Source organism: Haemorhous mexicanus, chromosome 33, assembly GCF_027477595.1.
Source record: "Haemorhous mexicanus isolate bHaeMex1 chromosome 33, bHaeMex1.pri, whole genome shotgun sequence".
Classification (NCBI taxonomy): domain Eukaryota; kingdom Metazoa; phylum Chordata; class Aves; order Passeriformes; family Fringillidae; genus Haemorhous; species Haemorhous mexicanus.
The window spans coordinates 1393627-1416760 of NC_082373.1; the positions used below are offsets into that span (position 1 = coordinate 1393627).

The 23134-nt window shown below is 45.5% G+C and overlaps 1 protein-coding gene across 1 annotated transcript in view; it reads left to right on the top strand.

Moving 5' to 3' along the window:
• Positions 1-22375, top strand: part of LOC132340724 (integrin alpha-7-like) — a 33173-nt gene extending 10798 nt beyond the window's left edge. Inside the window, 9 exon segments of the mRNA XM_059871783.1 lie at positions 497-706; positions 2646-2714; positions 8009-8144; positions 9344-9402; positions 16751-16860; positions 20247-20349; positions 21013-21350; positions 22156-22219; positions 22329-22375. Of these exon segments, the coding sequence (XP_059727766.1) occupies positions 497-706; positions 2646-2714; positions 8009-8144; positions 9344-9402; positions 16751-16860; positions 20247-20349; positions 21013-21350; positions 22156-22219; positions 22329-22375 (1136 nt within the window).
• Positions 22376-23134: the final 759 nt, after the last annotated feature.

Genomic DNA, 23134 nt, shown 5'->3' on the forward strand with positions numbered 1-23134 from the left:
CATTTTTTCCCCAATTTTCCCTGACTCAAACCTGGATTTTCCCCCCATTTTTCCCCATTTTTTCCCCATTGTTCCCTGACTCAAACCTGGATTTTCCCCCATTTTTCCCCCCAATTTCCCCCCCATTTTCCCTGACTCAAACCTGGATTTCCCCCCCATTTTTCCCTGACTCAAACCTGGATTTTCCCCCATTTTTCCCCCCATTTTCACCCTGACTCAAACCTGGATTTTATCCCCATTTCCCCCCCATTTCCCCCCATTTTTCCTGACTCAAACCTGGATTTTCCCCCATTTCCCCCCAATTTTCCCCCATTTTTTCCTGAATAAAACCTGGATTTTCCCCCCATTTTCCCCCCAATTTCCCCCCCATTTTCCCTGACTCAAACCTGGATTTTCCCCCATTTTTCCCCCAATTTCCCCCCAATTTTCCCTGACTCAAACCTGGATTTTTTCCCCATTTTCCCCCCATTTTTCCCCATTTCCCCGTTTTCCCCAGCAGAAGAAGAAGGCGCCCAAGGCCGGGGCGCGGGCGGGCCCGGGGCCGGAGGAGGGGCCGGGGAGGCCCCGGGCGGAGCCGGGCGGTGCCCATCAACGGTTTCCCATGGCAACGGTCCCCATGGCAACGGTTCCCATGCAACGGTTCCATGGCAACGGTTCCCATGGCAACGGCGGGCCGGCCCCGAGCCCCGGCCCGAGCCCCCGCCAGGTCCGGGGGGTTTGGGGATTGGGGGGGGATTGGGGGGGGATTTGGGGGGAAATTTGGGGGGGTTTGGGGGGTTTGGGGGGATTTGGGGATTTTGGGGGGAATTTGGGGGGTTTGGGGGGATTTGGGGGGAAATTTGGGGGGTTTGGGGGATTTGGGGGGAAATTTGGGGGGATTTTTGGGGATTTTGTGGGGAAATTTGGGGATTTTGGGGGGAAATTTGGGGATTTTTGGGGGAAATTTGGGAATTTTAGGGGGAAATTTGAGAATTTTGGGGGGAAATTTGGGGATTTTAGGGGGAAATTTGAGATTTTGAGGGGAAATTTGGGGATTTTAGGGGGGAAATTTGGGGATTCTGGGAGGGTTTAGGAAAGAAATTTGGGAATTCTGGGGAAATTTGGGAATTTTGGGGGAATTTGGGAAAGAAATTTGGGAATTCTGGGGGGGATTTGGGAATTGGGGGGGGATTTTAGGGGGAAATTTGGGGATTTTGGGGGGAAAATTTGGGAAAGAAATTTGGGAATTCAGGGCGGATTTGGGGATTTTAGGGGGAAATTTGGGGATTTTGGGGGGAATATTGGGGGGGAATTTGGGGAAGAAATTTGGGAATTTGAGGGGGATTTGGGGAAATTTGGGGGAAATTTGGGAATTCTGGGGGGAAATTTGGGGATTCTGGGGGGAATTTGGGAATTTTTGGGGGGAATTTGGGAAAGAAATTTGGGGATTTTGGGGGGGAATTTGGGAATTCTGGGGGGTTTGGGAAAGAAATTGGGAATTTGAGGGGGATTTGGGGAAATTTGGGGGGATTTGGGGATTTCAGGGGGAATTTGAGGATTTTGGGGGGAAATTTGGGATTTTTTAGGGGAAATTTGGGAAAGAAATTTGAGAATTCTGGGGGAAATTTGGGGATTTTTTTTGGGAAATTTGTGAATTTAACGGGGAAAATTTGGGGATTTTGGGCGTAAATTTGGGGATTTTGGGGGAAATTTGGGTATTCTGGGAGGAAATTTGGGATTTTGGGGGAAATTTGGGAAAGAAATTTGGGAATTTGAGGGGGATTTGGGGAAATTTGGGGGGAATTTGGGGATTTTGGGGGGAAATTTGGGAATTTAGGGGAAATTTGGGAATTCTGGGGGAATTTGGGAAAGAAATTTGGGAATTTGAGGGGGATTTGGGGAAATTTGGGGGAAATTTGGGGATTTTAGGGGGAAATTTGGGGATTCTGGGGGGAATTTGGGAATTTTTGGGGGAATTTGGGAAAGAAATTTGGGAATTCGGGGGGAAATTTGGGGATTTTGGGGGGAAATTTGGGGATTTTGGGGGGAATTTTGGGGATTTTTGGGGGGAATTTGGGGATTTTGGGGGGAAATTTGGGATTTTTTAGGGGAAATTTGGGAAAGAAATTTGAGAATTCTGGGGGGAAATTTGGGGATTTTTTTGGGAAATTTGTGAATTTAACGGGGAAAATTTGGGAATTTTGGGCGTAAATTTGGGGATTTTAGGGGAAATTTGGGGATTCTGGGAGGAAATTTGGGATTTTAGGGGGAAATTTGGGAAAGAAATTTGGGAATTCGGGGGTAACTTGGGAAGGAAATTTGGGAATTTGGGGGGAATTTGGGAATTTTGGGAGAAAATTGGGAATTTTGGGGGGAAATTTGGGAAATTTGGGAATTTTGGGGGAAATTTGGGAATTTTGGGGGAAATTTGGGATTATTTGGGGGGGAAATCTGGGAATTTTGGGGGGGAAATTTGGGAATTCTGGGGAAATTTTTTGGGGGGGGAAATTTGGGATTTTTTGAGGGGGATTTGGGGGAAATTTGGGAATTTTGGGAATTCTAGGGGGAATGTGAAGGGAAATTTGGGGTTTGGGGATGGAATTTCCTGGAATTTTCTGGAATTCTCTGGAATTTTCTGGAATTTTCTGGGATTTTGGCGTTTCCAGCCCTGGAGAACGGAACGGAGGCGGCGCCTGGCCCGGCCCCGAGCGGGGCCCGATCCCCCAAAAAACTGGGTGAGAAAATGGGGAATGGGGAAAATGGGGGAAAAATGGGGGGAAATGGGGAAAGATGGGGAAAAATGGGGGGGAAACGGGGAAAAATGGGGGGGGAAATGGGGAAAAAATGGGGGGGGAAATGGGGAAAAATGGGGAAAAAATGGGGAAAAATGGGGGGAAATGGGGGAAAATGGGGGAAATGGGGGGAAATGGGAATAAAATGGGAATTATGGACAGGAAAATGGGAAAAAATGGGGGAAAATGGGAATAAAATGGGGAAAAATGGGAATAGAATGGGAAAAAATGGGAATAAAATGGGGAAAAATGGGGAAAAATGGGAAAAAAATGGGAAAAAAATGGGGAAATGGGGAAAGATGGGAATAAAATGGGAAAAATCAGAAAAAATGGGAAAAAATGGGGAAAAAATGGGGGAAAATGGGGAAAAATGGGGAGAAATGGGAATAAAATGGGGAAAAATGGGGAAAAATGGGGGGAAAATGGGGAAAAATGGGAATAAAATGGGGAAAAATGGGGAAAAATGGGGAAAAATGGGAATAAAATGGGAATAAAATGGGGAAAAATGGGAATTATTGAGAGAAAAATGGGAATAAAATGGGGGAAACTGGGAATAAAATGGGGAAAATGGGGAAAATGGGGAAATGGGGAAAGATGGGAATAAAATGGGGAAAATGGGGAAAAATGGGAATAAAATGGGAATTATAGAGAGAAAAATGGGGGAAAAATGGGGGAAAATTGGGGGGAATGGGGAAAAATGGGGAAAATGGGAATAAAGTGGGGAAAATGGGAATTATTGAGAGAAAAATGGGAATAAAATGGGGAAAAATGGGGGAAAAAATGGGGAAAAATGGGGGAAAATGAGAATAAAATGGGGAAAATGGAGAGAAAAATGGGGGGAAAATGGGGAAGAATGGGGGGAAATGGGGAAAATGGGGGGAAAATGGGAATAAAATGGGGAAAAATGGGAATAAAATGGGAATAAAATGGGGAAAAATGGGGAAAAATGGGAATAAAATAGGATTAAAATGGGGAAAAATGGGAATAAAATGGGGAAAACGGGGGAAAATGGGGGAAAAATGGGAATAAAATGGGGGAAAATGGGGAAAATAAGTGGGAAAAATAAGAAAAAATCAAGGAAAAATCAGGAAAAATTGGGGGAAAATGGGGAAAAATGGGAAAAACGGGGAAAATAAGTGGGAAAATTTGGGGGAAAATGAGAAAAAGTCAGGAAAAATGGGGAAAATCAGGAATAAATGAGGAAAAGTCAGGAATAAATGGGGAAAAATCAGGAAAAATTGGGCAAAAATTGGGAAAAATCAGGAAAAGTTTGGAGAAATCAGGAAAAATGGGGAAAATAAGTGGGGAAAAATAAGAAAAAAATCAGTAAAAATGGGGAAAAATCAGGAAAAAATCCAAAAAAATCAGAAAAAATGGGGGAAAATCAGGAAAAAATGGGGAAAAATCAGGAAAAATTTGGAGATAAATGGGAAAAATCAGGAAAAAGTTTGGAGAAATCAGGAAAAATTGGGGAAAATGGGGAAAATAAGTGGGAAAATTGGGCAAAAAATAAGAAAGAATCAGAAAAAATCAGGAAAAATCAGGAAAAATCAGGAAAAAATCAGGAAAAATGGGGAAAAATCAGGAAAAATCAGGAGAAGTTGGGGAGGGCTGTGGGAGTCCCCGGGCTGTTTTTTCCCCAAGGATTTTTCCCATTTTCCCCCCCAGGCCCCAGCCTGGAGCGCTCCCTGAAGGAGCCTTGGGAAAAATGGGGAATAAATGGGAATAAATGGGGAAAAATGTGGGGAAAAATGGGGAAAAAATGGGGAAAATTGGGAATAAATGGGGAAAAATCAGGAAAAATGTGGGGATAAATGGGAAAAATCAGGAAAAGTTTGGAGAAATCAGGAAAAATTGGGGAAAATGGGGAAAATAAGTGGGAAAATTGGGCGAAAAATAAGAAAATATCAGGAAAAATTCAGAAAAAAATGAGGAAAAAATGGGGAAAATCAGGAAAAAATTTGGAGAAATCAGGAAAAATTGGGAAAATAAGTGGGAAAATTGGGCAAAAAATAAGAAAAAATCAGAAAAAATCGGGAAAAAATCAGAAAAAAATCAGGAAAAAATGGGGAAAAATCAGGAAAAAATCAGGAAAAAATGGGGAAAAAATGGGGGAAAAACCAGGAGAAGTTGGGGAGGGCTGTGGGAGTCCCTGGGCTGTTTTTTCCCAAGGTTTTTTCCCATTTTCCCCCCCAGGCCCCAGCCTGGAGCGCTCCCTGAAGGAGCCTTGGGAAAAATGGGGAAAAAATGGGGAAAAATGGGGAAAAATGGGGGGAAAATGGGGGGAAATCAGGAAAAAATGGGAATAAATGGGGAAAAAATGGGAGAAAAATCAGGAAAAATGGGGAAAATTTGGAATAAATGGGGGAAAAAACAGGAAAAAATGGGAGAAAAATCAGGAAAAAATGGGAATAAATTGGGAAAAATGGGAAAAATCAGGAAAAATGGGGAAAATTGGGAATAAATGGGGGAAAAATCAGGAAAAATATGGGGATAAATGGGAAAAATCAGGAAAAATGGGGGAAAATCAGGAAAAAATTTGGAGAAATCAGGAAAAATTGGGAAAATAAGTGGGAAAATTGGGCAAAAAATAAGAAAAAATCAGAAAAAATCGGGAAAAAATCAGGAAAAAATCAGAAAAAATCAGGAAAAATCAGGAAAAAATCGGGAAAAAATCAGGAAAAATCGGAAAAATTCAGGAAAAAATGGGGAAAAAATCGGGAAAACCCAGGAGAAGTTGGGGAGGGCTGTGGGAGTCCCCGGGCTGTTTTTCCCCAAGGATTTTTCCCATTTTTTTCCCCCCCAGGCCCCAGCCTGGAGCGCTCCCTGAAGGAGCCTTGGGAAAAATGGGGAAAAATGGGGAAAAATGGGAATAAATGGGGGAAAAATGGGAATAAATGGGGAAAAAATGGGAATAAATGGGGGGAAATCAGGAGAAAATGGGAATAAATGGGAATAAATGGGGGAAAAAATGGGAAAAAATCAGGAAAAATGGGAATAAATGGGGAAAAAATGGGAGAAAAATCAGGAAAAAATGGGAATAAATGGGGAAAAAAATGGGAAAAATCAGAAAAAATGGGGAAAATTGGGAATAAATGGGGGAAAAATCAGGAAAAATGTGGGGATAAATGGGAAAAGTCAGGAAAAATGGGAGAAAATCAGGAAAAAATTTGGAGAAATCAGGAAAAATTGGGAAAATAAGTGGGGAAATTGGGCAGAAAATAAGAAAAAATCAGAAAAACACGGGAAAAAATCAGAAAAAAATCAGGAAAAAATCGGGAAAAATCAGGAAAAAATCAGGAAAAAATCAGGAAAAAAATCGGGAAAAATCGGGAAAAATCAGGAAAAATGGGAATAAATGGGGAAAAAATGGGGAAAAATTGGGAATAAATGGGGAAAAATGGGAATAAATGGGGAAAAATGGGAAAAATCAGAAAAAATGGGGAAAATTGGGAATAAATGGGGGAAAAATCAGGAAAAATGTGGGGATAAATGGGAAAAGTCAGGAAAAATGGGAGAAAATCAGGAAAAAATTTGGAGAAATCAGGAAAAATTGGGAAAATAAGGGGGAAAATTTGGGCAGAAAATGAGAAAAGAACAGAAAAAATCAGGAAAAAATGGGGGAAAATGGGGGAAAATTGGGAAAACCGGGGAAAAATGGGGAAAATAAGTGGGAAAATTTGGGGAAAAATGAGAAAAAATCAGGAAAAATGGGGAAAATCAGGAATAAATGGGGGAAAGTCAGGAATAAATGGGGAAAAATCAGGGAAAATTGGGCGAAAATTGGGAAAATCAGGAAAAGTTTGGAGAAATCAGGAAAAATGGGGAAAAATAATAAGAAAAAAATCAGGAAAAATCAGGAAAAAATGGGGAAAAATCAGGAAAAAATGGAGGAGGGCTGTGGGAGTCCCCGGGCTGTTTTTCCCCAAGGTTTTTTCCCATTTTCCCCCCCAGGCCCCAGCCTGGAGCGCTCCCTGAAGGAGCCTTGGGAAAAATGGGGAAACATGGGAATAAATGGGGAAAAATGGGGAAAAATGGGGAAAAATGGGGAAAAAATGGGGGGAAATCAGGAAAAAATGGGAATAAATGGGGAAAAATCGGAGAAAAATCAGGAAAAATGGGAATAAATGGGGAAAAAATGGGAAAAATCAGGAAAAAATGGGAATAAATGGGGAAAAAATGTGAGACAAATCAGGAAAAAAATGGGAATAAATGGGGGAAAAAATGGGAAAAATCAGGAAAAATGGGGAAAATTGGGAATAAATGGGGGAAAATCAGGAAAAATTGGGGGATAAATGGGAAAAATCAGGAAAAATGGGGAAAAATCAGGAAAAAATTTGGAGAAATCAGGAAAAACTGGGAAAATAAGTGGGGAAAATAATTGGGGAAAATAAGAAAAAATCAGAAAAAATCGGGGGAAATCAGGAAAAATCAGGAAAAAAAGGGAAAAATCAGGAAAAAATCAGGAAAAATCAGGAAAAAATCAGGAAAAATCAGGAAAAAATTGGGAAAAATCAGGGGAAAATCAGGAAAAATCGGGAAAATCAGGAAAAAATTGGGAAAAATCAGGAAAAATCAGGAGAAATTGGGGGAGGGCTGTGGGAGTCCCCGGGCTGTTTTTCCCCAAGGTTTTTTCCCATTTTCCCCCCCCAGGCCCCAGCCTGGAGCGCTCCCTGAAGGAGCCTTGGGAAAAATGGGGAAAAATGGGAATAAATGGGGAAAAATGGGGAAAAATTGGGAATAAATGGGGGAAAATCAGGAAAAAATGGAAATAAATGGGGAAAAATGGGAGAAAAATCAGGAAAAATGGGAAAAATTGGGAATAAATGGGGGAAAATCAGGAAAAATGTGGGGATAAATGGGAAAAATCAGGAAAAAATTTGGAGAAATCAGGAAAAATTGGGGGGAAAAAGGGGAAAACGGGGAAAATTGGGAATAAATGGGGAAAATTGGGGGAAAAATCAGGAAAAATGTGGGGATAAATGGGAAAATCAGGAAACGTTTGGAGAAATCAGGCAAAATTGGGGGAAAAAAGGGGAAAATAATTGGGAAAAATAAGAAAAAATCAGAAAAAATCGGGAAAAAATCAGGAAAAATCAGGAAAAAATGGGGGAAAATCAGGAAAAAATCAGAAAAAAATCAGGAAAAATGGGGGAAAATCAGGAAAAAATGGAGGAGGGCTGAGGGAGTCCCCGGGCTGTTTTTTCCCCAAGGATTTTTCCCATTTTCCCCCCCAGGCCCCAGCCTGGAGCGCTCCCTGAAGGACCTGCAGCGCTGCTCGGTGGCCCTGGCGCGGTTCCGGGCCCTGCTCAGGGACGAGGTGGAGAATTCCCTGCGCAGGGTGAAGGGAGCCTTCTCCGACATCCAGGGATGGTCAGCTCGGGGGGGGGAAAATGGGGAAAAATGGGGGTTTTAGGGGGGGAAATGGGGATTTTAGGGGATTTTTGGGGGAAAAAATGGGGATTTTTGGGGAAAAAATGGGGATTTTAGGGGGGAAAATGGGGATTTGGGGAGGAAAAATGGGAATTTTTGGGGAGGGAAATGAGGATTTTAGGGGAAAATGGGGATTTTAGGGGGGAAAATGGGGATTTTTGGGATTAAAATGGGGATTTTAGGGGGAAAATGGGGATTTTGGGGGGAAAAATGGCAATTTATCGGGGGGGGAATTGAAATTTGGGGAGGAAAATGGGGATTTGGGGGGGGAAATGGGGATTTTTGGGATGAAAATGGGGAAATGGGGAGGAAAATGGGGATTTTTGGGGAAAAAATGGGGATTTTAGGGGGAAAATGGGGAAATGGGGAGGAAAATGGGGATTGTGGGGAGGGAAATGGGAATTTGGGGAGGAGAATGGGGATTTGGGGGGGAAATGGGAATTTTTTGGAAAATAAATGGGAATTTGGGGATGAAAATGGCAATTTTGGGGGGGGAAATGGGGATTTTAGGGGATGAAAATGGGGAAATGGGGAGGAAAAATGGGAATTTGGGAAGGAAAATGGGGATTTTGGGGGGAAAATGGGGATTTTGGGGGAAAAATATCACTTTTGGGGGGAAAATTTTTTTTTTTTTTTTTTTTAATATTAATTTTGGGGGGGGAAACGAGTTCTGGGGGAAAAATAGGATTTTTGGGGGGAAAAAAAGGGAATTTTTTGGAAAAAAATGGGAATTTTGGAGGATAATGGGAATTTTTTTGGGAAAAATGGGAATTTTTTGGGGGGAAAAATGGGATTTTTTTGGGAAAAGAGTGAATTCTGGGGAGAAAATGGGAAATTTTGGAGGAAAAATGAGAATTTTTTTGGGGAAAAATGGGAATTCTGGGGGTTCGGGATGGGCTGGAGCCGCCTGGGGTTTGGCCATGACGGGAAAATGGAATTTTTGGGAATTTTAGGGGAATTTTCTGGAATTTTGGAGCAGGAATTTCCCCTCCCAGCCCCAATTCCCGATTTTCCCGCGGCTCCGGCGCCCCCTGGCGGCGCCTCCCGCAACCCCCGCGGACTTTTCCCCTTTTTTCCTGGTTTTTTTCCCATTTTTTCCCATTTTTTGCCACTTTTGCCCCATTTTTCCCCCCCTGCAGCCTCATGGATCGCGAGGTGGCTCTGCTGGCCGAGATGGACAAAGTCAAGGCAGAAGCAAGTGAGGAGAATTCCCAAAAAATCCACATTTATCCCCAAAATCCCACATTTATCCCCAAAAATCCACATTTATCCCAAAAATCCCACATTTATCCCCAAAAAATCCACATTTATCCCAAAAAATCCACATTTATCCCCAAAAAATTCACATTTATCCCCAAAAAATCCACAATTATCCCAAAAAATCCACATTTATCCCCAAAATCCCACATTTATCCCCAAAAAATCCACATTTATCCCAAAAAATCCACATTTATCCCAAAAAATCCACATTTATCCCAAAAAATCCACATTTATCCCCAAAAAATCCACATTTATCCCAAAAAATCCTCATTTATCCCCAAAAATCCACATTTATCCCAAAAAATCCACATTTATCCCAAAAAATCCCACATTTATCCCAAAAAATCCACATTTATCCCCAAAAAATCCACATTTATCCCAAAAAATCCACATTTATCTCAAAAAATCCACATTTATCCCAAAAAATCCACATTTGTCCCCAAAAAATCCACATTTATCCCAAAAAATCCACATTTATCCCCAAAATCCCACATTTATCCCAAAAAATCCAAAATAATCCCCAAAAAATCCACATTTATCCCAAAAAATCCACATTTATCCCCAAAAAATCCACAATTCTCCCAAAAAATCCACATTTATCCCAAAAAATCCACATTTATCCCAAAAATCCCAAATTTATCCCAAAAAATCCACATTTATCCCAAAAAATCCACAATTATCCCCAAAAAATCCACATTTATCCCCAAAAATCCACATTTATCCCCAAAAATCCACATTTATCCCAAAAAATCCACATTGATCCCAAAAAATCCACATTTATCCCAAAAAATCCACATTTATCCCAAAAATCCACATTTATCCCAAAAAATCCACATTTATCCCAAAAAATCCACATTTATCCCAAAAAATCCCACATTTATCCCAAAATCCCACATTTTTCCCAAAAAATCCACATTTATCCCAAAAAATCCACATTTATCCCCAAAAAATCCACATTTATCCCAAAAAATCCACATTTATCCCAAAAAAATCCACATTTATCCCCAAAAAATCCACATTTATCCCCAAAAAATCCACATTTATCCCAAAAAATCCACATTTATCCCCAAAAAATCCCACATTTATCCCCAAAAATCCACATTTATCCCCAAAAAATCCACAATTATCCCAAAAAATCCACATTTATCCCAAAAAATCCACATTTATCCCAAAAAATCCACATTTATCCCAAAAATCCACATTTATCCCCAAAAAATCCACATTTATCCCCAAAAAAATCCACATTTATCCCCAAAAATCCCACATTTATCCCAAAAAATCCACATTTATCCCAAAAAAATCCACATTTATCCCAAAAAATCCAAAATTATCCCCAAAAAATCCACATTTATCCCAAAAAATCCACATTTATCCCAAAAATCCCACATTTATCCCCAAAAATCCACATTTATCCCCAAAAAATCCCACATTTATCCCAAAAAATCCACATTTATCCCAAAAAATCCACATTTATCCCCAAAAAATCCACATTTATCCCCAAAAAATCCACATTTATCCCAAAAAATCCACATTTATCCCCAAAAAATCCACATTTATCCCAAAAAATCCACATTTATCCCAAAAAATCCACATTTATCCCCAAAAAATCCACAATTATCCCCAAAAAATCCACATTTATCCCAAAAAATCCACATTTATCCCAAAAAATCCACATTTATCCCCAAAAAATCCACATTTATCCCAAAAAAATCCACATTTATCCCAAAAAATCCACATTTATCCCAAAAAATCCACATTTATCCCAAAAAATCCACATTTATCCCCAAAAAATCCACATTTATCCCCAAAAAATCCACAATTATCCCCAAAAAATCCACATTTATCCCAAAAAATCCACATTTATCCCCAAAAATCCACATTTATCCCCAAAAATCCCACATTTATCCCAAAAAATCCACATTTATCCCAAAAAATCCACATTTATCCCAAAAATCCCACATTTATCCCAAAAAATCCACATTTATCCCCAAAAATCCACATTTATCCCCAAAAAATCCCACAATTATCCCAAAAAATCCACATTTATCCCAAAAAATCCACATTTATCCCAAAAAATCCACATTTATCCCAAAAAATCCCACATTTATCCCCAAAAAATCCCACATTTATCCCAAAAAATCCCACATTTATCCCAAAAAATCCCACATTTATCCCAAAAAATCCACATTTATCCCCAAAAAATCCACATTTATTCCCATTTCCAGAGGGGGCTGCAATTCCCAAAGTTTGATCCCCAAATTCCCCAAGTTTTTATCCCATTTTCCCCAATTTTTATCCCAAATTCCCAGTTTTCCCAGGTTTTATTCCCAAATTCCCAAAGTTTCTATTCCCAAATTCCCAATTTTTTATCTCATTTTCCCCAGTTTCTATCTCAGATTCCCAGTTTTTTTCCCCAGTTCCCAGTTTTTATCCCAGTTTTCCCATTTTTATTCCCAAATTCCCAATTTTATTCCCCAATTCCCAGTTTTTATCCCATTTTCCCCAATTTTATCCCCAAATTCCCAGTTTTAATCCCATTTTTCCCAGTTTTTATCCCAGTTTTCCCATTTTTATTCCCAAATTCCCAATTTTTTTCCCATTTTCCCCAGTTTCTATTCCAAATTCCCAATTTTAATCCCATTTTTCCCAGTTTTATTCCCAAATTCCCAGTGTTTATCCCAGTTTCCCTGGTTTTTATTCCCAAATTCCCAGTTTTTATCCCAGTTTTCCCATTTTTATTCCCAAATTCCCAGGTTTTATCCCATTTTTCCCCATTTTTATCCCAAATTTCCACTTTTTATCCCAGTTTTCCCATTTTTATCCCCAAATTCCCAGGTTTTATCCTATTTTTCCCATTTTATCCCATTTTTCCCATTTTTTTTCCCAAATTCCCAGGTTTTATCCCATTTTCCCCATTTTTATCCCCAAATTCCCAGTCTTTATTCCAAATTTCCAGTTTTTATCCCATTTTTCCCAGTTTTTATTCCCAAATTCCCAATTTTAATCCCATTTTCCCCAGTTCTTATCTCAAATACCCAGTTTTTATCCCAGTTTTCCCTGGTTTCTATCCCATATTCCCAGTTTTTATTCCCATATTCCCAGTTTTTATCCCCGTTTTCCCAGTTTTTATCCCATTTCCCCTTTTCTTATTCCAAATTCCCAAATTCCCAAATTTTTTCCCATTTTCCCCAGTTTTTATTCCAAATTCCCAATTTTAATCCCATTTTTCCCAGCTTTTATCTCCAAATTCCCACTTTTTATCCCATTTTTCCCATTTTTATCCCAAATTCCCAGCTTTTATCCCAGTTTTCCCAGTTTTTATCCCAGTTTTCCCTGTTCTTATCTCACTTTTCCCAGTTTTTGTCCCCAATTCCCAGATTTATCCCAGTTTTATGCCCAGTTCCTGGGGTTTATCCTCGTTCTTATCCCCAATTCCCAAGGGTTATCCCAGTTCTTATTCCCAATTCCCACTTTTTATCCCCAAAATTCCCACTTTATATCCCCAATTCCCACTTTTTATCCCCAATTCCCAGTTTATATCCCCAATTCCCACTTTTTATCCCCAAAATTCCCACTTTTTATCCCCAGTTCCCAGATTTATCCCCAATTCCCACTTTTTATCCCAAATTCCCACTTTTTATCCCCAAAATTCCCACTTTTTATCCCATTCCCACTTTTTATCCCCAAAATTCCCACTTTTTATCCCCAATTCCCACTTTTTATCCCCAATTCCCACTTTTTATCCCCAATTCCCACTTTTTATCCCCAAAATTCCCACTTTTTATCCCCAAAATTCACACTTTATATCCCCAAAATTCCCACTTTATATCCCCAAAATTCCCACTTTTTATCCCCAATTCCCACTTTTTTTCCCCAATTCCCACTTTTTATCCCCAATTCCCACTTTTTATCCCCAATTCCCACTTTTTATCCCCAAAATTCCCAATTTTTATCCCAAATTCCCACTTTTTATCCCCAATTCCCAGATTTATCCCCAATTCCCACTTTTTATCCCCAAAATTCCCACTTTTTATCCCCAATTCCCACTTTTTATCCCCAAAATTCCCACTTTTTATCCCCAAAATTCCCACTTTTTATCCCCAAAATTCCCACTTTTTATCCCCAATTCCCACTTTTTATCCCCAATTCCCACTTTTTATCCCCAAAATTCCCACTTTTTATCCCAATTCCCACTTTATTTCCCCCAAATTCCCACTTTTTATCCCCAAAATTCCCACTTTTTATCCCCAAAATTCCCACTTTTTATCCCCAATTCCCACTTTTTATCCCCAATTCCCACTTTTTATCCCCAAAATTCCCACTTTTTATCCCCAAAATTCCCACTTTTTATCCCAATTCCCACTTTATTTCCCCCAAATTCCCACTTTTTATCCCCAAAATTCCCACTTTTTATCCCCAAAATTCCCACTTTTTATCCCCAATTCCCACTTTTTATCCCCAATTCCCACTTTTTATCCCCAAAATTCCCACTTTTTATCCCATTCCCACTTTTTATCCCCAATTCCCACTTTTTATCCCCAAATTCCCACTTTTTATCCCCAATTCCCACTTTTTATCCCCAGTTCCCACTTTTTATCCCCAATTCCCACTTTTTATCCCCAATTCCCACTTTTTATCCCCATTCCCACTTTTTATCCCCAAAATTCCCACTTTTTATCCCCAAAATTCCCACTTTTTATCCCCAATTCCCACTTTTTATCCCCAAAATTCCCACTTTTTATCCCCAATTCCCAGTTTTTATCCCCAATTCCCACTTTTTATCCCCAAAATTCCCACTTTTTATCCCCAATTCCCACTTTTTATCCCCAATTCCCACTTTTTATCCCCAAAATTCCCACTTTTTATCCCAAATTTCCACTTTTTATCCCCAAAATTCCCACTTTTTATCCCCAATTCCCACTTTCTATCCCCAATTCCCACTTTTTATCCCCAATTCCCACTTTTTATCCCCAATTCCCACTTTTTATCCCCAAAATTCCCACTTTTTATCCCCAGTTCCCACTTTTTATCCCAAATTCCCACTTTTTATCCCCAATTCCCACTTTTTATCCCCAAAATTCCCAATTTTTATCCCCAAAATTCCCACTTTTTATCCCCAAAATTCCCAATTTTTATCCCCAAAATTCCCAATTTTTATCCCCAAAATTCCCAATTTTTATCCCATTCCCAGTGGATTTGCTGTCGCTGCGGCAGCGCCGGGCCGAGGTTCCCGGGGTTCTATCCCAGTTTATCCCAGTTCTATCCCAGTTTTTATCCCAGTTTATCCCAGTTCTATCCCAGTTCTATCCCAGTTCTATCCCAGTTCTATCCCAGCTCTATCCCAGTTCTATCCCAGTTCTATCCCAGTTCTATCCCAGTTCTATCCCAGTTCTATCCCAGCTCTATCCCAGTTCTATCCCAGTTCTATCCCAGTTTTATCCCAGTTCTATCCCAGTTCTATCCCAGTTCTCTCCCATTTCTATCCCAGCTCTATCCCAGTTCTATCCCAGTTCTATCCCAGTTTTATCCCAGTTCTATCCCAGTTCTATCCCAGTTCTATCCCATTTCTATCCCAGTTTATCCCAGTTCTATCCCAGTTTATCCCAGTTCTATCCCAGTTCTATCCCAGTTTATCCCAGTTTATCCCAGTTCTATCCCAGTTCTATCCCAGTTTTTATCCCAGTTCTATCCCAGTTCTATCCCAGTTCTATCCCAGTTCTATCCCAGTTCTATCCCAGCTCTATCCCAGTTCTATCCCAGCTCTATCCCAGTTTATCCCAGTTCTATCCCAGTTCTATCCCAGTTTATCCCAGTTCTATCCCAGTTCTATCCCAGCTCTATCCCAGTTCTATCCCAGTTCTATCCCAGCTCTATCCCAGCTCTATCCCAGTTCTATCCCAGTTCTATCCCAGTTTTTATCCCATTTCTATCCCATTTCCATCCCAGTTCCATCCCAGTTCTATCCCAGTTCTATCCCAGTTCTATCCCAGTCCTATCCCAGTTTTATCCCAGTTCTATCCCAGTTTATCCCATTTCTATCCCAGTTCTATCCCAGTTCTATCCCAGTTCTATCCCAGCTCTATCCCAGTTCTATCCCAGTTTTTATCCCAGTTTATCCCAGTTTATCCCAGTTCCATCCCAGTTCCATCCCAGTTCTATCCCATTTCTATCCCAGTTCTATCCCAGTTCTATCCCAGTTTTTATCCCGTTTCTATCCCAGTTCTATCCCAGTTCTATCCCAGTTTTTATCCCGTTTCTATCCCGTTTTTCCCCCTGCAGTGGACCTGCTGTTGCTGCGGCAGCGCCGGGCCGGGATTCCCGGGGTTCTATCCCAGTTTTATCCCGTTTCTATCCCGTTTCTATCCCGTTTTTCCCCCCTCATTGGACCTGCTGGCGCTGCCGCAGCGCCAGGCCGGGGTTCCCGGGGTTTTATTCTAAATTCCCAATGTTCTATCCCGTTTTTATCCCATTTTTGTCCCGTTTTTCCCCCCCTGCAGTGGACCTGCTGTTGCTGTGGCAGCGCCGGGCCAGGATTCCCGGGGCTCTATCCCAGTTCTATCCCGTTTCTATCCCGTTTTTATCCCGTTTTATCCCGCAGTGGACCTGCTGTCCCTGCGGCAGCGCCGGGCCGGGATTCCCGGGGTTTTATTCCAGTTCTATCCCGTTTCTATCCCGTTTTATCCCCCCGCAGTGGACCTGCTGGCGCTGCGGCAGCGCCGGGCCGGGATTCCCGGGGCTCTATCCCGTTTTTATCCCGTTTCTATCCCGTTTTATCCCCCCTCAGTGGAGCTGCTGTCGCTGCGGCAGCGCCGGGCCGAGGCGCTGCGGGCTCTATCCCAGTTTTATCCCGTTTTTATCCCGTTTCTATCCCGTTTTATCCCCCTCAGTGGAGCTGCTGTCGCTGCGGCAGCGCCGGGCCGGGATTCCCGGGGCTCTATCCCAGTTCTATCCCAGTTTTATCCCGTTTCTATCCCGTTTTATCCCCCCTCAGTCGACCTGCTGTCGCTGCGGCAGCGCCGGGCCGAGGCGCTGCGGGCTCTATCCCAGTTCTATCCCGTTTCTATCCCGTTTTTATCCCAGTTTTATCCCGGTTTATCCCGCAGTGGAGCTGCTGTCGCTGCGGCAGCGCCGGGCCGAGGCGCTGCGGGCTCTATCCCAGTTTTATCCCGTTTCTATCCCGTTTTTCCCCCCTGCAGTGGAGCTGCTGGCGCTGCGGCAGCGCCGGGCCGGGATTCCCGGGGCTCTATCCCAGTTCTATCCCAGTTTTATCCCGTTTTACCCCTCAGTGGAGCTGCTGTCGCTGCGGCAGCGCCGGGCCGAGGCGCTGCGGGCTCTGACCGAGGCGGCCCCGGCCATGTCGGAGGAGCAGCTGCAGGAGCTGCGGGCGGACATCAAGGTCAGCCCCGGCCCTGGGAACTCCTGACCCTGATCCCTTGGGAATTCCTGATCCCATCCCATGGGAATTCCTGACCCCATCCCTGGGAATTCCTGACCCATTCCCATGGGAATTCCTGACCCTGATCCCATGGGAATTCCTGACCCTGATCCCGTGGGAATTCCTGACCCCGATCCCTGGGAATTCCTGACCCCATCCCTGGGAATTCCTGACCCCATCCCTGGGAATTCCTGACCCCATCCCTGGGAATTCCTGACCCCATCCCTGGGAATTCCTGACCCCATCCCTGGGAATTCCTGACCCCCATCCCATGGGAATTCCTGACCCCGATCCCATGGGAATTCCTGCTCCCATCCCTGGGAATTCCTGACCCCCATCCCATGGGAATTCCTGACCCCCATCCCTGGGAATTCCTGATCCCGATCCCATGGGAATTCCTGACCCCATCCCTGGGAATTCCTGACCCCCATCCCTGGGAATTCCTGATCCTGATCCCATGGGAATTCCTGACCCCAATCCATGGGAATTCCTGATCCCATCCCTGGGAATTCCTGACCCCCATCCCTGGGAATTCCTGACCCCCATCCTTGGGAATTCCTGACCCCATCCCTGGGAATTCCTGATCCCATCCCTGGGAATTCCTGACCCCATCCCTGGGAATTCCTGACCCCATCCCTGGGAATTCCTGACCCCATCCCTGGGAATTCCTGACCCTGATCCCATGGGAATTCCTGACCCCATCCCTGGGAACTCCTGACCCCATCCTGTGGGAATTCCTGACCCCATCCCTGGGAATTCCTGACCCCATCCCTGGGAATTCCTGACCCCGATCCTGTGGGAATTCCTGACCCCATCCCATGGGAATTCCTGACCCTGATCCCATGGGAATTCCTGACCCCGATCCCATGGGAATTCCTGACCCCATCCCTGGGAACTCCTGACCCCATCCTGTGGGAATTCCTGACCCATTCCCATGGGAATTCCTGACCCCATCCCTGGGAACTCCTGACCCCATCCTGTGGGAATTCCTGACCCCCATCCCTGGGAATTCCTGACCCCATCCCTGGGAATTCCTGACCCCGTCCCTGGGAATTCCTGACCCATTCCCATGGGAATTCCTGACCCCCATCCCTGGGAATTCCTGACCCCCATCCCTGGGAATTCCTGACACTGATCCCTTGGGAATTCCTGACACTGATCCCTTGGGAATTCCTGACCCTGATCCCATGGGAATTCCTGACCCCATCCCTGGGAATTCCTGACCCCATCCCTGGGAATTCCTGATCCTGATCCCTGGGAATTCCTGACCCTGATCCTGTGGGAATTCCTGATCCTGATCCCGTGGGAATTCCTGACCCTGATCCCTGGGAATTCCTGACCCTGATCCTCTGGGAATTCCTGACCCCATCCCTGGGAATTCCTGACCCCCATCCCTGGGAATTCCTGACCCTGATCCCTGGGAATTCCTGACCCCCATCCCTGGGAATTCCTGACCCCAATCCCTGGGAATTCCTGACCCCATCCCTGGGAATTCCTGACACTGATCCCATGGGAATTCCTGATCCCCATCCCTGGGAATTCCTGACCCCCATCCCTGGGAATTCCTGACCCTGATCCCCTGGGAATTCCTGACCCCATCCCGTGGGAATTCCTGATCCCAATCCCTGGGAATTCCTGACCCCCATCCCTGGGAATTCCTGACCCCATCCCTGGGAATTCCTGACCCCCATCCCTGGGAATTCCTGACCCCCATCCCTGGGAATTCCTGACCCCAATCCCTGGGAATTCCTGACCCCATCCCTGGGAATTCCTGACCCAATCCCTGGGAATTCCTGACACTGATCCCTGGGAATTCCTGACCCCGATCCCTGGGAATTCCTGACACTGATCCCATGGGAATTCCTGACCCCATCCCTGGGAATTCCTGATCCCAATCCCATAAAAATCCTGACCCCCATCCCTGGGAATTCCTGCTCCAATCTTGTGGGAATTCCAACTCCAATCCCATAAAAATCCTGACCCCAATCCTGTGGGAATTTGTGTTCCAATCCCTTGGGAATTCCTGACCCCCATCCCTAGGAATTCCTGACCCAATCCCATAAAAGTCCTGACCCAATCCCGTGGGAATTCCTGCTCCAATCCTGTGGGAATTCCAACCCCAATCCCATAAAAATCCTGACCCCGATCCTGTGGGAATTTGTGTTCCAATCCCTTGGGAATTCCAACCCCAGTCCTGTGGGAATTCTCTCTCCATTCCCAATGGAAATTCCCATTTTTCCTTACCCCATTACCAGTGGGAATTCCCATGGAAATCCCTGGTTTTCCCTGCCCCATTCCCAATGGGAATTCTTGCCCCAATCCCATAAAAATCCTGACTCCAATCCCAGGGGAATGCTCACCCCATTCCCAATGGAAAGTTCCATTTTCCCTGCCCCATTCCCACTGGGAATTCCCGCTGCTTTCCCCCATTCCCACTGGGAATTCCCATTTTTCCCCCATTCCCACTGGGAATTCCCGCTGGTTTTCCCCATTCCCACTGGGAATTCCCATTTTTCCCCCATTCCCACTGGGAATTCCCATTTTTCCCCCATTCCCACTGGGAATTCCCATTTTTCTCCCGTTCCCACGGGAATTCCCAGGTTTTCCCCATTCCCACTGGGAATTCCCACTGTTTCCCCCATTCCCACGGGAATTCCCATTTTTTCGCCGTTCCCACGGGAATTCCTGCTGGTTTTCCTGTTTTTCCCACTGGGAATTCCCATTTTTCCCCCGTTCCCACTGGGAATTCCCGCTGCTTTCCCCCATTCCCACGGGAATTCCCACTGTTTCCCCATTCCCACTGGGAATTCCCATTTTTCTCCCGTTCCCACGGGAATCCCCATTTTTTCCCCATTCCCACTGGGAATTCCCATTTTTTCCTCCATTCCCACTGAGAATTCCCATTTTTCTCCCGTTCCCACGGGAATTCCAGGTTTTTCCCCATTCCCACTGAGAATTCCCATTTTTCCCCCCATTCCCACGGGAATTCCTGCTGTTTCCCCCGCTGTTTCCCCCGTTCCCACTGCAATTCCCATTTTTCCCGCCGTTTCCCCACCGTTTCCCCCATTCCCGCTGGAATTCCCGCTGTTTTCCCGCTGTTTTTCCCACTGGAATTCCCATTTTTCCCACTGGAATTCCCATTTTTCCCACTGGAATCCCCGCTGTTTCCCCGCTGTTTTTCCCACTGTTTTCCCACTGGAATTCCCATTTTTCCCGCTGGAATTCCCATTTTCCCCGCTGGAATTCCCATTTTCCCCACTGGAATTCCCGCTGTTTCCCATTTTTCCCGCTGTTTTTCCCGCTGTTTTTCCCGCTGCAATTCCCGCCGTTTCCCCTCCGTTTCCCAGCACTTTGTCAGCGAGCGGAAGTTCGATGAGGAGCTGGGCCGGGCCGGGCGCTTCGGCTGCGACCTCGAGGCCCTGAGGGGCAGCATCGGAGCCTTCGGCCAAGGTGGGGCTGGAAAATCCCGGGGAAAAACCGGGAAAAATCCTTGGAAATGTGCCCTGGGAATGTCCCTGCCTTCGGGCAAGGTGGGGCTGGAAAATCCCGGGGGAAATCCCGGGAAAAATCCTTGGGAATGTGCCCTGGGAGTGTCCCCGGCCTTGGGGCAAGGTGGGGCTGCAATTCCGGGAAAATCCCGGGAAAAATCCTTGGGAATGTGCCCTGGGAGTGTCCCCAGCCTTCGGGCAAGGTGGGGCTGGAATTCCGGGAAAAACCCAGGGAAAAACCTTGGGAAAATCCCCTGGGAATGTACCCTGGCCTTGGAGCAAGGTGGGGCTGGAATTCCGGGAAAAATCCCGGGAAAAAACCTTGGGAAAATCCCCTGGGAGTGTGCCCTGGCCTTGGGGCAAGGGGGGCTGAAATTCCGGGAAAAATGGGAAAAATCCTTGGGAATGTGCCCTGGGAATATCCCCGGCCTTCGGGCAAGGTGGGGCTGCAATTCCGAGGGAAAATGGGAAAAATCCCGGGAAAAACTGACCTGGGAATGCCTTTGGGCAAGGTGGGGCTGGAATTCCGGGGAAAACTGGGAAAAATCCTGGCTCCCAGTGCCATTCCCAGTGTTCCCAGTGCCATTCCCAGTGTTCCCAGTGCTCCCAGTCCGTCTCTCTGCAGTTTCCCACCCCAGGCCCAGCTATTCCAGCCGCTCCCGCTGCAGCTCCGGCCCCGGATCCTCGGGATCGGCTCCGGGATCGGCCCCGGGATCAGCCCCGGGATCGGCCCCGGGATCATCCACGACGTTCCCGACGGGATCGGCCCCGGGATCCCCCCCGGGAGCCCCAGAATTCCTGCCGGGATCAGCTCCAGGATCAGCTCCAGGATCAGCCCCGGGATCAGCTCCGGGATCGGCCCCGGGATCGGCTCCGGGATCAGCTCCGGGATCAGCCCCGGGATCGGCCCCGGGATCCCCCGCGGGCGGCGCGGCCCCAACGGAGCCACCCCCGACCCCACAGGTGGGGCTGGAACGTCGGGGGGAGAGCTGGGATCGGGATTGGGATCTGGATTGGGATCTGGGATCGGGATTGGCATCTGGGATCTGGGATTGGGATCTGGGATTGGGATCTGGGATCTGGGATTGGGATCGGGATTGGGATTTGGGATCTGGGATCTGGGATTGGGATCAGGATGGGGACAGGATTTGGAATTGGGATTGGGATGGGGATAGGATCTGGGATTGGGATTGCGATCAGGATTGGGATTTGGGATCACGGATTTGGGATCGGGATCGGGATTGGGATCGAGATGGGATTTGGGATGGGGATAGGATCTGGGATCGGGATGGGATTTGGAATTTGGGATCTGGGATTGGGATTGCGATCAGGATTGGGATTTGGGATCAGGATTGGATCAGGATGGGGACAGGATTGGGATCAGGATGGGATTTGGGATGGGGATGGGATTTGGGATTTGGGATTGGGATCGGAGGCGCTGGCCCAGGGATTTGGGATCCAGGTTCTCCCCCCTTTTCTCTCCCAGCCTTCCCAGTTTGGGAATTCAGGGATTTCTCTGGCACTGGGATTTGGGATTTGGGATCATTCCCCAGGGATTTGGGATCATTTCCCAGGTTTGGGATTTGGGATCATTTCCCAGGTTTGGGATTTGGGGATTTGGGATCATTCCCCAGGGATTTGGGATTTGGGATCATTTCCCAGGTTTGGGATTTGGGGATTTGGGATCATTCCCCAGGGATTTGGGATCATTCCCCAGGGATTTGGGATCATTTCCCAGGGTTTGGGATCATTTCCCCTTTTCCCGCAGCCCCCCCAGCGGATCCGGAAACCTCCGGGAGCAGCCGGACCCCGCCCCTCCCCCCCAGCGCCCCCCGGGGACCCCCAAACCCCCCCAAGAAAACCCCAAAAATTCCCCCCAAACCCCCCAAATCCCCCCCAGAAAACCCCAAACCCCCCCCACTCCCCCCGGCCCGCCCGCAGCCGCCCCGGGGCCCCGCAGGAGCCGCCCCGAGGGGGCCAATTCCTGAGACCCCCAGAAGTGGGGACGGGGATTTGGGATCCCCAAATATCCTGGGAACGTTTACAGCTCCCACGTGGTGCCATTCCCCTTCTTCCCCCTTTTTTTTCCCCATTTTTTCCCCATTTTTTCCCCTTTTTTTCCCCCATTTTTTCCCCCTTTTTTTCCCCATTTTTTCCCATTTTTCCCCCATTTTTCCCCCCCTCTCCCCATTTTCCCCACTGGAATTTTTGGGGTTCGGTTTTATCCCAATCCTGGAATTTTTTCCCTCCCCCAAAATTCCCAAAAAATTCCCAAAATTCCCCAAAATTCCCAAGCCCGGCCTCGCGCTGGCAGCGAGGGAAGAGCCGGGATGGGAATGGGGCAAAATTTGGGATTTGGGGGGGAAAACTTGGAATTTGGGGGGAAAAATTTGGGATTTTTGGGGAAAACTTAGGGATTTTGGGGTCTCTGGAATTCCCTGAAGGATGGGGGGGGTCCTTTCCTTCCTGAACCCCCCCAAAAATTTGGGAATTTTCCCTTTGGAATTTGGGATTTTCCTGTTTGGGATTTTCCCCCCCCAAATTTGGGGAATTTTTCCCCCCAAAATTTGGGATTTTCCTGTTTGGGATTTTTCCCCCAAAATTTGGGATTTTTTCCCCCCAGAATTTGGGAATTTTCCCTTTGGGATTTCCCCTGAAATTTGGGAATTTTCCCCCAAAATTTGGGAATTCCCCCCCAGAATTTGGGATTTCCCCCCCAAAATTTGGGAATTTTCCCTCTGGAATTC